At 41.1% G+C, this 14,335-nt stretch overlaps 1 protein-coding gene across 1 annotated transcript; it reads right to left on the bottom strand.

Annotated features, from left to right (window-relative positions):
* Positions 1-612: 612 nt before the first annotated feature.
* SERPINB5 (serpin family B member 5) lies at positions 613-10,256 on the bottom strand. The gene is made up of 6 exons (XM_030486089.1): positions 10,083-10,256; positions 7,062-7,199; positions 5,557-5,674; positions 3,999-4,141; positions 2,346-2,513; positions 613-1,030 (listed from the first exon to the last, which is right to left on the bottom strand). Exons 1-6 carry the CDS (start codon positions 10,254-10,256, stop codon positions 638-640), a joined length of 1,134 nt encoding a protein of 377 aa, XP_030341949.1. The 3' UTR covers positions 613-637.
* Positions 10,257-14,335: the final 4,079 nt, after the last annotated feature.

Genomic DNA, 14,335 nt, shown 5'->3' with positions numbered 1-14,335 from the left:
CCACCATGGTTATTGCCTCTTGCATCCATAGGCCTCAGTGCAGCTGCTGTTTCACAGCTGCAAACTCTGATGCTAGCCTGAATTGTCTAGCTACACTGCAGAACTTGGGCACTGTTTCACTGGGCATTGGCAGGGTCCAGCAGGGCACCCTGGACCACCAGGGTGTAGCCAGGTACAACGGGAGGGCTGTGACACCACATGTCCACATTTTCCCCTTGTAGGCAGTGGGAATCCACAGAGCGTGGGTCACAAGGAAGAGTAGTTTGGCTAGGGAGCAGGAATGTAGCTCTTCCTCCCAGAGCCCTTTCCAACTCTTGGTCTATCTAGAACAGGCTCTCAGTTCACTTTGTTTGGGCAAAAAGATGTCATAGAAGAATAAAATATATTCATTGCTGAGGCTGGGATACTTCTCAGTAAAATACAATGTGTCCTTCACAGTGGGAATCCTTCAGCTTAAGGGGATGAAACATAGGAAGATAAACTAGTTCTGCTGCATATGTAGAGTACATTGTATTACCCCGCTGATATATGAACCTCCCGGATTTCCTTTCAGAGGTGATAGTCAGGATACCAAGCTTTACAGGAAAATGCACCACCATAAATGTAATTGTGCTCTTTCATAATGAATATTCCCTGATTAAGGAGAACAGAACCGGCCTGAAAGAATCACATTGCGGGTTTTGTTGTGCCTAAACAGAAAGATAAATGGATGGTCAGCTTTAAATTCATCTTTGTGTTGCAGAATCCGATATCCTGGTACCTCTAGTGACTCGCCACCTTGTTCATTTACTTCCAAAGAGACTTTGTGGATGATCTTTGACATAACCACACCTTTTGTCTCACACATCTCAGAGAAATCTGATGCATTCTCATTGAAGACATTTGTCATTCCCAGGCTTTCCAGAAGTGGCTTCAGATCATAATCACCTTCCACGCTAAACTTGGGAAGAAATACATTCACTTTGGTGTTAGCCATCATGCTGGGATTCGTCCACTGTAATAATGTCTCTGGGGTGAGTGCCTTTTCCAGCTGAAGACATAAAGGAACAATGGAAGTTAATGAGCAGTCCAAGGAAAGAGGAAAAAAAAGACCATTCCTGAACTTCCCGCTCCCATCAAGCCCCTAAAAAGTAAAGTCCAAAAGGCAACCTTTGCTTTTGAATTCACAACTGTAGCATTCAGGGTTAAGCTACTCTCAGGTGTATTGATGGAAATATGACTTCATCCATAGGACACGCCTCTGGAGCAACTCCATTTTATGTGCATGCTCTGACTCTTAGCCCCTTACAAGCTTTTGACAGGCAATCAATCACCTCAACCACCATGTGAAGGAACCTGAGAAGACAATCCCTACCCAGGTCACACCCAGCCAAGAGGCAGATCCAAAAGTCTTGATTCTGACCCTCCAGAGTAATAAAATTGCTTGTATTTGGGACAGAAACAGACTCCAAATCCAGAGCCTGATCTCAGTCAAACATGCAGCTGTTTGAGCAATTTTTTAAAAACTGGGAAGTGATGAGGCAGAATTTGGGCCCATCACAAATTGCTATCAGGAAAGGCCTCTCTTGCATTTTAAGATATGTGTTCTGTTATTTACTCCTACATAAAAAAGTACCTTACAGCTGCAAAGGCATATTCCTCCTGCCTTTACAATTTACGGCCAGTTGCAGCAAATTACAAAGGAGACTTACGTGATCATCTATCTCTTACTCCTTAAACTTTGAAGAGAGGTGAAAGTATGCTCTAAAATTTTCATAGAGAAATGACATAAGAAATAGTTGTTCTTCAGGAAAGGTCTTATTAATTTTCAAATTTATGTGCAATTGTAATAAAAAATGGCTCATTTTCAGACACCTCTGCACAAAATTAAGTGTAAAACCTTAGTAAAATAAATCATGGATACATGTCAACTGAAAAAAAATGAGGACATCAGAGTAAGTAATGTCAGCAGTACTGAGTACCCATTAAGCATGACTTTAGCACTTTACTATAGAAAGAACAAAAATCTTAAGGTGAAAATTATTTGGGAGTCCAGATTTTCAAATTGATGCAGAGGCAGGCTCCTGAAGGGCATCATGAGCACCTTCTGCACTTCACACTGCCCTCTGTGCACAACCTACCTAAAACTCTTGTTCACAACCTCATGCTTGGCCACAGTGGAAACAATGTCACAAATATGAGATCAGGAACAGAGAAGCAGAATGAGAAGGTAAATTCACAGGAAAATTACTTTTTGTTTCCTTCTATATAGCATCTAAATAAGAAAAACCTTCCCTAAGCATATGCCATTATAAGTGGGCTGTTTCCAGGGGAAGCATCATACCAATTATATTTTTTTAGCTCACCTTCTCCAAGCCAGTGGTCTCATCTTCAATCTCTTTGGGCAGCATAATGAGCATGCTTATATGTTTGTTAAGGCATGGCAGCTCAAGGATAGCAACATTTAATTCTTTTACATAGCCCAGGCAAAAAGTAGCTTCCAGATTCATCATTTGCACTGGTTTAGTTTCAGTCTGCAGAACACAAAGGAAACAATTGAGCATTCCTTTTAATTTACAAATAAGATGGTGAGAGAGGAAAGTTTGTAAGCTTGCATGAAAGTGGTATGTTGAGTTACCATCAGAGGATTTGTTGGCTTTCATAGGTAATTAAACCAGCTGTAAGAGACCCTGTTGACTTTTTACAGTACGCCGCTTTACTAAGAAAAGTGGAACAGAATTCTACTTAATACAACAGCAACATATTGGGGATGTGCCTTAAAAGAGAAATTTACCTAACATCAGTGGCCCTTCATGCTTATTTCACTGAGTGCTGCAAACTATACTGTCTATACAATTATACATTTTAATGCCCGTAAGTATCAAGCACTGAACACATCTCAACAGTGAAGGTCAAGCTGTTCATACGAATAATTGATATTTTCTTCAGGAGCTGAAACAGAATAAGAAGAAATTTCAGGCTTACTTAAAGCCCTATGTCTTTGCCTTTCATGAAGGAAACAAACCAAAACAAAACTATTTTCTAAGGAAGATTTACAAACTGTACTGTTCACCTGGAAACATTTAAAATTCAAATGTTAAAATTTGAAACGTTACTTTTGAAAAATAAAAAAGGAACTTGAGATATTTCACTTAATTTTGGTGCTGATTGTATAATTTTAAAACTTTTTTAGCTGAAACTGTTGCTGGTGTGGTTATTTATGAATATTTTCAATGAACCTGAAATGACAACTTTTCTCATGCACACATATATATATGTATGCGTGTGTATATTTGGAGTATAATCTTTTTATCTCACAAATGTTGCCTAGCTTTATATCTTAGTTTAAAGCTGACTTTATCATTAAACATTCATTTCTGGTCACAGATTCCTGAAGGCAATGGCCATAGGTGCTGCACACACTTGGGCCTCATGGCTAAGCACAGCAAATATGCCAAGGGCTGTAATCCTCAGCCTGACTGGAAAGAGGGAGATTGATGTGGCACCATCCCTGAAGAGGAAAGCACAGGGCCAGACACCTAAGGGGTATTCTTAAAGAGACCCCACAGGTGAGACGTTTCACTAACTCTGTGACCATGAGAAACGCAATGTTTTGTGCTTCACCCCTACTGGTTTTGGGATGCAGCCTCTGGTACAGGCCGCAAGCTCTTGGAAGAAGCTAACCATGAGAATGTGCATCTCCTTGTAGGCAATGGCTGCTTCCGATCACTTGTACTCAGCTACTGTTGTCTAAATACACTAACAGGACAGTCTGTTTTCACACTGGGCCTTTGAAAGATGGATGTGAATGCACCAGCAAAGTTTTAAAACAACACAACAAGCGAACTAGTTTAGGGACCCTTGCAACAGCATATAGGTTTAGATAGAGTTTAAGAATCCTATGATAATAATAAATATTTCTAATTTTCTATTGTTGGATTTCCTTAGCTCAAAGTTTGCATTTTCTTGAGTGGAAACAGTACTCTTTATTTGCCCTTTTTTTTTTTTTCAGAACATACCTTGTTGACTTTAAAAGGACATTCTTTGATCTCTGCCTCTGGAAACTTCTTCATCCAATTCGTGATGAAATAAGCTGCATTAACTAGGAGGATCTGAGTCTGGTCACTTACACTATCCTCATTCAAAATATTCTCCATTTTGCCTGTGAACAGGTTTAAGATGGTTGTTAATGCAACAATATGTTATGAGTATATATGGTAACATTTCACTGCATTAAAAAGTCTATGTCCTGCACCTGACAAATAAAATATTTTAATTCTACTAGAAAATTCCAAAAAGAAGCACTGATTTAAAATTGCAGCTTAATGTTTGACAGTGGGTTTGGGATCAAAGCAGATCTTCCAAATGACAGGTTTTCTCATCTTATATAGCATGTTATCAAAATAGCATGTTATCAAAAATATGTTTACTGCTTTTGTCCAGTACCTTTAAGAAGGTACTGAATTTTCAGTGAAATTCCAGAGGTTTAAGCAAAAACTTTTGTCATTTGGAGGGCAAGACTTGAAGGGAAGTTCCAGATCAGCAGCCTCTCACTTCTAGACTGATACGTGAGAATAAAATAACCAGAATAACAAAAAATGCTGCTCTGATTACAGTTCATAATCGAATACTGCTACAGACTTCAAAAAGAATATGGAAATGTTGTGTGCCTCCTCCCCTTTACTCTGTTTTAGATCTGTGCAGGCACTGCCATAAAAGACACTGAATTCAGAGCACAGGAGAGGCAAGTCCTGCCTTCATGCATGAATTGCACCATCAGGGCAGGGTACTTCCACATTGGCACCTGTGCCAGCCTGGGAAAGACCAGTCATGGACCCAGGTTTTCATATTTGCACCACGCAAGGGTGAGGCAGCAGCCAACCCCAGAGATACCTGTGCCCAGGCTGCAAACAGGCTCACCATGGACCCTGGGTGATCTCCTGGGCCAGGGCCAGACCTCTGTCCCCAGCAGACTGGGCAGGCTCTGCCCCAGGGACCCTCACGGTCACTGAGGGGCATCTCTCATAACTCAGCCCTGCGGTTGATGGCTCAGCAGCACTGCAGAAGTTCCTGCAGCTCCATTCCCACAGGAAGGCAAATAAGAGATGCACATCTGCTTGTGGCACCCTTGCTGGCAAGAGCAGCTGAGCTGAACTAAGCCAAGCTATTAATTAACAGCCTGAAATTCAGAGTTCAGCAAGTGCTTCCCATCACAGTAAAACGTTTAAAGTAAACCAGGGCCCAGGTGTTTGATGTATCAATGTCAGATGCTTGTGAAGCAAGACAGCCAGAAGCTGTCATCCTCCCAAACTATCTTGCTGCAGTCAAGTGTGAGCAGCTTTGCCCAAGGCTGATGCAAGGTCAGTCTCACATTTCCACATTCAGAAATGCTGCAGTAAGTTAGTGATTCCAAAACAGGCTGACGTTGCTAATCCTCATGAATCCAAATAGTAACTCTAGTCTCATTGCTTTCACTATGTGTTTATTTCTAAAAGCATTAGTAAAGACGTGTCACAAGGACAAAGATCTCTTTCTCCAAAGAGTCAAACAGCACCCCCAAGGTTAAGCTGTACTCACCATCAGTTAACTCTGAAAGAGATTTGTTGATGTTCTGCCGTGTTTCCTCGGTTTTTTCTTTGAACTCCACTAATTCCAGTTCAGATGGAAAAGGCCTCTTTGTGGAGTTGACAAAGTCCTGAAAGACACAAGGTACCAAAGTCATCATAGGTTAAATGCCATCCCCTCAATGTTACAGAGTCTGCAACATCAGCATCCCAAGCTTCACCATAAGGTAGCTGGAGAGTTTATTATGAGTGACAGTGGATAACAACCAGGGTGCACAGCTGCATTCAACACATTGCTCCCAAGGTTGCCTTCAGGCCAGTGGTATTACATCAGCAGCTAAAGTAACTTTGGTATTGCAGGAGTGACCATGTTTCCAGAGTTTGAAAGGATAATACAACCCTCAGTCCAGACCTGGGTAAGAGAGAAGACTGAGATAAAGGCCACAGGCTGCTCATATCATATCTGTCCTCACCTGATGAGATGTTTACTGCTGTGGATGGGTACTGGCCTTTGCTGTAGCAGAGGCTGAACAGCAAGCAATCTGATTCATACAATCACAGAATGGTTTGGATTGGAAGCGACTTTAAAGCTCATCTAGTTCCAACTCACTGCCATGGGCAGGGACACCTTCCGCTAGACGAGGTTGCTTAAAGCCCCATCCAGCCTGGCCTTGAACACTGCCAGGGATGGGGCAGCCACAGCTTCTCTATGCAACCTGTGCCAGTGCCTCGCCACCTTCATAGTGAAGAATTTTTGCCTAATGACTAATCTAAATCTAACCTCTGTCAGTTTAAAAACATTCCCTCTTATCCTATCAATATGATTATAAAATTATTAAATTATTATAGCACCATTTAAATATGCTGAATTTTCTGAAACACCACTTCTAGGCTGATGTTTGGGGCCCTACTCAAAAGCAACTTTTGGAGAAAGAAAACAAAGCAAAGCAAAGCAAAACAAACCAAACAGAACCCCCAAACAAACAAACAAACAAAAAACCACCAACATTTTTCTCAGTTATTTGCAAGGTCCATAAGTTATAAGGCCAAACACCACCTTTTCCAATTGTGGTGTTTCAATAGCCAGGCTCCTGCCTCCTCAGACAGATTAAGAAAATACAGCTTAAGCAGTAATTACTTGGGTGTGTGAACTGGACACACACTTGGCCCACCAACTTTTTTTAAAAACTCCTTTTTTGCTCATACTTACAAGACCTTGATGTGGCACAGAAGTTATGTCGCATTGAAAACCTACTGAGCTACTGACATAAAGCATATTAATGAAAGAATTAAAAGTGTTGTAATAGTTGCATAGCTTGGGGTCAGGCAGCACACTCATCCATTCTCCTACAAACCTTTATGGCATCAGAGAATATTACATTGTTCATCATCTGAGTCTACCCAATTAACAGCCAAAAGTGAGAGAATTTATTTTAAATAACATTGCAGTCTGACACCATAACCCATCAACATACTGGCCAAGCAATTCACAGCACTAGGCTTTTCTGCAGTACTTACTGTGGTAGGATTAAGAGACTTGTCTACAAAGAGCCGTTTGACCATTTTCAGTGCAAAGAAAGAGCTGAGTTTGGAAACATCTGAAGTTATTGTTTGAAACCCAAAAGAAACATCTTTGACATCTTTTAAATGGAGTACCTGTAAAATGAATATAATAAAACACTAAACATCTTTCTTATTATTATAATCTAAATATTCCTAACAGCTTAGCAAAAAGTCGTGCTAGTTTGCGACCAGAATTGTGGCTTTTTGTATTTAAGCTAACAACAGAACCTCTCACTGTTCTTACTCAAAAATCCTTTATTTATTTGACATCCTCACATAAATCTAAAAACCTGATCCTAACAGAACTTTACCAATTGCATTTGTTTCCTGTGAGCAGTCCAAAGAAATCAATAGAGCTGTTCATGCTGGTGATGTGGTTTACTCAATTAAAACGCTGCAGTATGCAGTCATATTTTCATCAAACTTACATTCCTGCCCAAAAACCTGGAGCTTTTAAGCCAGATAAATGAGGGTCCCAGTTAGTCTCCTTTCTAGAAGCAGGCTACACATTTAAAAATGCTTAACAGATCATCAGGTTCTCTGATTGCTGTAACTGATACATGACAGGCACTGCAGCGATAAGACAAGGGGTAATGTGTTCAAACTTAGACAGGGGAAGTTCATGTTAGATATAAGGAAGAAGTTCTTTACTGTGAGGGTGGTGAGGCACTAGAACAGGTTGCCCAAAGAGGTGGTAAATGCTCCATCCCTGGTGGTGTTCAAGGCCAGGTTGGACAGAACCTTGGGCAACATGGTCTAGCGTGAGGTGCCCCTGCCCATGGCAGGGGGTTGGAACTAAATGACCTTAAGGTCCTTTCCAACCCAAACCAGTCTATGATTCTATGATCCTATGACATCATGTGGTATTTCAGCAAAAAATGATCAGATAAGTATAAGTCTGTTTTGGTAGACAAAGTATGAGCTGGAGGTAGGGCTGCTGACCCACACGTGGCCACCTCCCAGCTCCTGGGAATGACAAATCCAGTTCTAGGATGTACTGAGGTGACCTAAAACTTACTGGTTTTAGGCACCAGAGGTGAGAGGTTTCTGCTGGTCTTGTTTGAAAATAACCCTGTAAATATGAATTGAATTCCTAATGCCTGCTTATTACAGGGTCTTTGATGGTGGCTGTTTCATTACAGGCAGCCTGCCAAACCTTCCTCACCTGTCTCAAACTCTCACATGAAGCATAACAGGCGCTAGCAACCTTCTGTTCCCTTTGTCCTTCACTCCTGCTCTTTCTCCCTGAACACATCGTATCTTTACAGACACAATAAATTGCTGGTCTGCCTTAACCACCCCTTTGTGTCTTCCCCTATCCTTGCTTAGTGGGAGCAGAAGGAAATAAGCTCCCAAGGGCACAGCACCAGCACAGGTCTCATAGCCAAAGCCCACAGTCATTTCCTCAGAAACAACTTTCTCTACTTATTTCCTTTTCCTCCAACAGTTTTATTTCTTAGCATGTTAAGTGCAGAAAGCTTCTGTGCCTGGAAACTATGTTCAGGGAGAAAGCTACGCTACTGCAACTTCTATACCTGTGAGAGCCTTTGGCACAAGTTTGTTAACTGATATTCCAGAGTAAGACTGCCAGTCTGGCTCCCTTTGCATCTAGTATTTAAAAACCAAGCATGAACTCAGGGGCAGGCAGAAGCTAGAACAGACATAGAAAACAGGAGATGTTACATTTAGAAACACACCAAGCTCTCCTGAGTATTTGGAGTCAGCACTTTTGATATACCACTTGAGAAATATGAAACATGAACGCATTTATGTAACAGAGCTCCATTTGTGGATGTGTATGCTAACTTATTATGGGATGGTTCAAAGCAAATTACAGACGTAAGTGAAAACAAAAGTAAGAGCAGGTTACTATTTTGAAATCTCCCATTAGGAAGAAAATGCTTGAATTCTGAAATGGTGAGGAAGCTGCAGGGGTCATCTAAATTAAAAAAAAAAAAAAAAAATTAAAAAAAAAAATCTAGAGTTAATTTAATTCAAAACGAAAAAAAAACCCCACAATGCTGTGTGGAAAAACCTGCAACGCCTACAAGATCTTAATGGACACATTGCTGTGCAGCTCTGTGAATAGCACAAGACTCATTGTAAACCTGTGGCATGAGTGAGGGCACAGGGGGCTGCAAGTGGGGCTCCCTTCAGTGAATGACAAGGTACAGAGAGTAATTCCCAATGGAGGGAAAGTATATTCAAATATGTACAACATCTATCAAAGCCAGGTGATAATCATTACACAAATGCATATGGAATTTGCTTCTGATCCACCTTTAAGGAACTGCAAAAACCATGGGCACCAGGATAAAAAGGAACTACACAAATCTCTGCTTACACAGGGGCAGCAGAAGAGACTGCAAGGCTGTCTCTCTCCACCATAGAGAGAGCTTGATAAACTGCCATGCTGCATCATGGTGTTGGAAGCTCCTTGAACATCATAAGCTGCTTGTAAGGAGAAACATGGCTGAAGTTGTGCCTACTTCTACTGCCTCTGCCTCCTCTTCGTGGTATTGCAGGAGAAAGGGGAAATGTCAGTGACAGAGCTGCTAAGCATACTTGCTGCTGAAAGACAATGGCAAAATTCTTTCCAATTCTATAAAGCTTAGTCATAATTGAATAATGAAAAAATCCCAATTATCCAGAAAATTGAGTGATCTTGACTGTGACTTGCAGCCACAATCAACACTATGCTAAAAGGAGACAAGGCTTCAATGCAACTGTTGAGGACTTTGCCATGTCCACTTTGTTACACAATTGAGAAAGCTTTTTCTTTATGCCAGATTTTCAACCTCTTTTTCTGTGTGGGTTTATGGAGTGTGGAAACTTTCAGGAATTTTGGATGGATGGTTTGCAACCTAACTTACAAGGGAACCAGATGTCTAGTAGTATATTAATGAGAATAACTAAGAAAGCATCTCCAACTGCCAGATAATTTTGCAGGCACAGAACAGAATGCTGACACCTTACCTGTTTCATTTGGTCTGCAGTATCACCTTTCGTAGCTTTATATGCCAGAGCCAGAGACGTTGAGGTACACAGTGGAGAAAAAATAATATTGGCTGTTTTGTCCTTCTCACATAGTTTTTTGAACATATCAACTGCAAAGGCAGTGTTCGCTAGTTGCAGAGCATCCATTGTCATCCTGAATCAGAAAAGAGAAAAGAAAGATTAGTCAGTGTAATTCTAGCTCCTGCTGTGATGGGTCAGAGCACTGAAAGAGGCTGGACACCAACATGGGACTGAGCAGCTTGAACCTTCAGGGAGAGGAGAGAAGGGCCTGGCTGAGCCCACTCAGCTTCTGCCAGCACACTGGCAGCTCCTGAGGAGCGGGAAAGGTCTCATCCATATCCAACGAAAGAAATGAAAGTGGTTCAGTAACAGCCATCATCTTCAAGCAACAAATGGCAATCCCACATATTACATGAGCCAGTATTGCCAGAAGCACTTGGGGAAATCTGGGTAGGTCAGGGTGACCCACGCACATGAGTCAAATTGGATCACATACGAATTTAATCTGTTTTTAATTGATACTCTAAAAATGTGTCAACTTATAAGGTACTTTGCCTATGCTCTGGGCTCTCCTGGCTCTCAGACAGGCCTTTAATAGTCTCATAATCACTCCTGTCTCTTGCTTCATGGCTAATTGTTCGTTAAGGCTTTAGTTTTGGTACACGTCCTCCCTCTGAGGGATGATTCCCCATTCTCCCTAGCCTTGCTTGAAGTCTTCAGAAAGTTGTCTGGTCCTGTAGGTTGAGATTGTCCTAGAAACTTAAAGGAGGCCTCCTAAATAAATACTGCTGTGTGCCCATTCACCAATTACACTGTTCTAACTGCAAATATTTTCCTAGTTGTTCCTAATAACTACAATTGCCACAGGGCTGTTAGATGCTCTGTGCAGTCAGGAATGGGAAGGACAGTGCCCAATGTCTGTTCTGTCTCAAGTCCATGTTCTGGGAAAGCCAGAGAGTATTCCCATCTTCCAGACTGCTTTCACATACCTGAAATTGCACTTTAGCATAAGCACATTTGTGTAGGTTCAAGCTGACAAGGGGGAACCACAGAATTTCAGTCAATAGCACAAGTCTGGCTTTAGACCAGCAAGCACATAGAAGATGACCCCTTTGGCATAGTGAATTTGAGACTACTCTGCCCTCAGTATCATCTATCCCTAAAAAAATAGGCAATCTGTTAAAACTGGTGTTGAACAGCTCCATCAAAGCTACTTACAGAGACAAAAAGGAAATGGAAAAGATAAATATTGGGCATAAGATTTCACACAGAACCTAAAGCATGTCTCCAGCATTTGCTCTCTCCAGGAAAAATGTCAAAATAGTGGAATAAATATGGTGTAGAGGGGTGATTTTAAACGCTGTGTTCTTATCCAGACACATACCTATCTACATTTGCATGTCAGGCTCTGACAGTGAAGATCTAGGGGCCCTATTTTATCCTATCATGAAAAGGAAAGTCAGTTATTTCTTACACTAGTAGAAGGTTTGCTTGTCTTTTGAGAAACACCTTAAAGACAGGGATTTCTCTCCAATAGCTACCTAATACTTCTGTCTCAAACATTTACTCACCTAGTTCATATAATTTGCATCCTAGCCCAGGAAAGACCTCACTGGGTGAGAGCAGAAAGGTATGAGAAGACAGAAAGAGGAAGAGGGAACATATGGGCAGGCAACTGTCTCCAGCAAGGTACCTTTCTTGACTGCTCCCTCTCCTCCCGGTTTGGAACGGCATTTTGAATTAGAACAATCTCCTATTTGAGTGCATGTGTCATACTGCCCAAATGTAGCTAAACATCTGACACTACTGTACAGAGACACTGTGGAGCAGTTATGGTACTTGACAGCAGCAAATGACTTCCAAATAATCTGTACTTAAACATTTCTATGGGAGTAACAGAACTGGTGCATAATTTGCCTGTGACACAGTAAGAGAAACACTTTGATTTACTTGTAAGGCCCGTTTGATTAGAAAAGGCTTCTTATAAAATAAATGTCTTTATTTTTATTTTAATTAACTTACACATGTTCTTGAATCTATTTAGTAAGGCCACTGTTTTACTTGGCAACTGACTTGTTCTGGGCTAAAAGATGCTGTACAAAAGGTTACTGAAATACATTGCACAATCTAATTAAGTAAGAAAAACAAAGGTACTGGCATAAAACCAAGGCTTTTTTAAATCCACGTTTGAAAAGCACACCTAACCAGCACTGCACTCTTGCAAAATGTTCTGACTGTTGGTATTAGCAACAAATTGTTTGCTAAAAAATTTCCTCTCACTGGGGGGGGTGGGAGGGGAAAGGAATTTGTCTTGAAGAGGGGAAGTGTTAAATATATATGACTGGAGAAAGTTATCTCTACATAAAAATATAGAAAAGTATGCTTTGCAACATCCAGGGGCCAGTAGCCTGGCAGTGCCCAGCAGCTGCTAGGTAAGGAGAGATTATCCATGTGAGATCCCATTTTACAGTGTCAGCAGGTAGTCACGCTGATGTCAGAATGAGATATGTTTCCTGAGCCTCAGAGATCTTACGTATCTAAAGCACCAGCGCAGCGCTGCAACCATCTATCTCATTTACGTAGTTACAATTTCTCTTGCATAAAAGCAATTCATTACCAGAAAAGTGAAGCTTGCCAGAAACCATGGGCTCAGCATGAACCTTAAAGGAGGACAGCTTTGGGCAGAACAGTGGCAAAAGTCAGTTAAAACAAATTTGAAGGACTGAGACTGCTGATGAGGGAGTAACTTGGAGCAACAGAGGCAAAGCAGCAACGTAACATCATCCTTTAAAGCATCTCTCTGTAGTTGCTCATTCCAGACATGCACTTTTGTGCCTGTGCATGTCTTAAATAAATGCCTTGCATAGGCTACCTATCTTATCTTCCCCATTAACTCAACCATTCACAATGAACACAGAATATATACGTACCCTTATCTCCTCCTCTCTTTCTCTGTTCCCCTCCCCAACCCCTTAAAATTTTAAGACTTGGGGCAAGTAGCAACTTCCTAGGTGTTTCTTACTGAGGAGCTGGTGGAAAATTACCCAGGGAACAAAGAATGTGTCATTCAACATCTACCACCCTCAAGAAGACAAACAATACAAAGAACATCAAAATGCAGAATGAGGCATGTAGTTCATCTGAAAGAAATCTGACTTGCTAGTGGGGTAGAATATCATTCTTTAGTGCTGGCTGGCTTCATATTATTCTATTCAGGCCTCTGGATCTTGCAAGAGATTCAGAGTAAGAAAATAAAATAGGAAATTTTGCAAAATTGAATTAAACTCTTTTTCCTTATGCCAGTGAAAAGCTGTACCATGGCTTAAAAACTCTTCTGACCTCATTAGTAACTCTGATACTGTTCATGTTGGTTCATTTTCTACAAAGTTTCGGTGTTCCTTTTCAGCAAGGAAAGCAGGAGGTACTTTGTGGTAAACCTTTTATTTACCTTTTGTTCATTCATTAACTGCTGATAGTCTCAAAGCTTCTTTTGTGTGGAGTGAAACTATTCCTGGTAGTGGTAAAGCTCTCCATTCTAACAATTTCTTTTAGTGCTACTATTGAAATAATGCCCATTCATGGCATTTTGTTGGGAGAAAAGCTCAGTCCCACACTTAACATTGAATGACGGGCTGGATAGAGAAGAATAATCTCTATTCCACTTTTTCAACTCACCCGGTCAGTCAGGTTTTTATGCTCCATTTATTTATGATGTATGATATTTAGGAGCCTATGACATTCATATTAGTGAAAAATATTTACTGTAGTAAACATTACAAAATGTTAAACCTCAGTAAAGACTTGAGCATCCCAAGCCTTGTGAGTCCAGTAAAGCCAGTTCTAATCAAGTGAGAAGGGTTGAGGCTCCCATCTAGAGGAAAGCCCATTAGCAGTCTTAGAAATTAGATGCAGCTCCTGAGTCAGTAATCACAGGGAACCCTCAAACAGGGAGGAGTAAAAAACCTGAAAATGAAATTTCAAAAAGGCCTGCTGCATTGATTCTTGCTGAGTCCCTCCTTTCCCAGGAAAGCAGTATGTCAGCATTTCCAGAGAGGCCCGCGGCACTGGGGCATCTTCTAAGCTCAGGTAGCTTGTGATCCACCCAGCTTTTCTTAAAACTGTCACAGAGTTACAGAAGCACTTTCAGATACAGAAGGGAGCCGAAAGGCTACTGAACCAGTTTGGAAAAACCTGATTTAAACACGTTTAAG

This window comes from Strigops habroptila, chromosome 1, assembly GCF_004027225.2.
Source record: "Strigops habroptila isolate Jane chromosome 1, bStrHab1.2.pri, whole genome shotgun sequence".
Lineage (NCBI taxonomy): Eukaryota > Metazoa > Chordata > Aves > Psittaciformes > Psittacidae > Strigops > Strigops habroptila.
The sequence above is the reverse complement of the archived record's forward strand: the minus strand, read 5'-3'. Positions and strand labels throughout refer to the sequence as shown.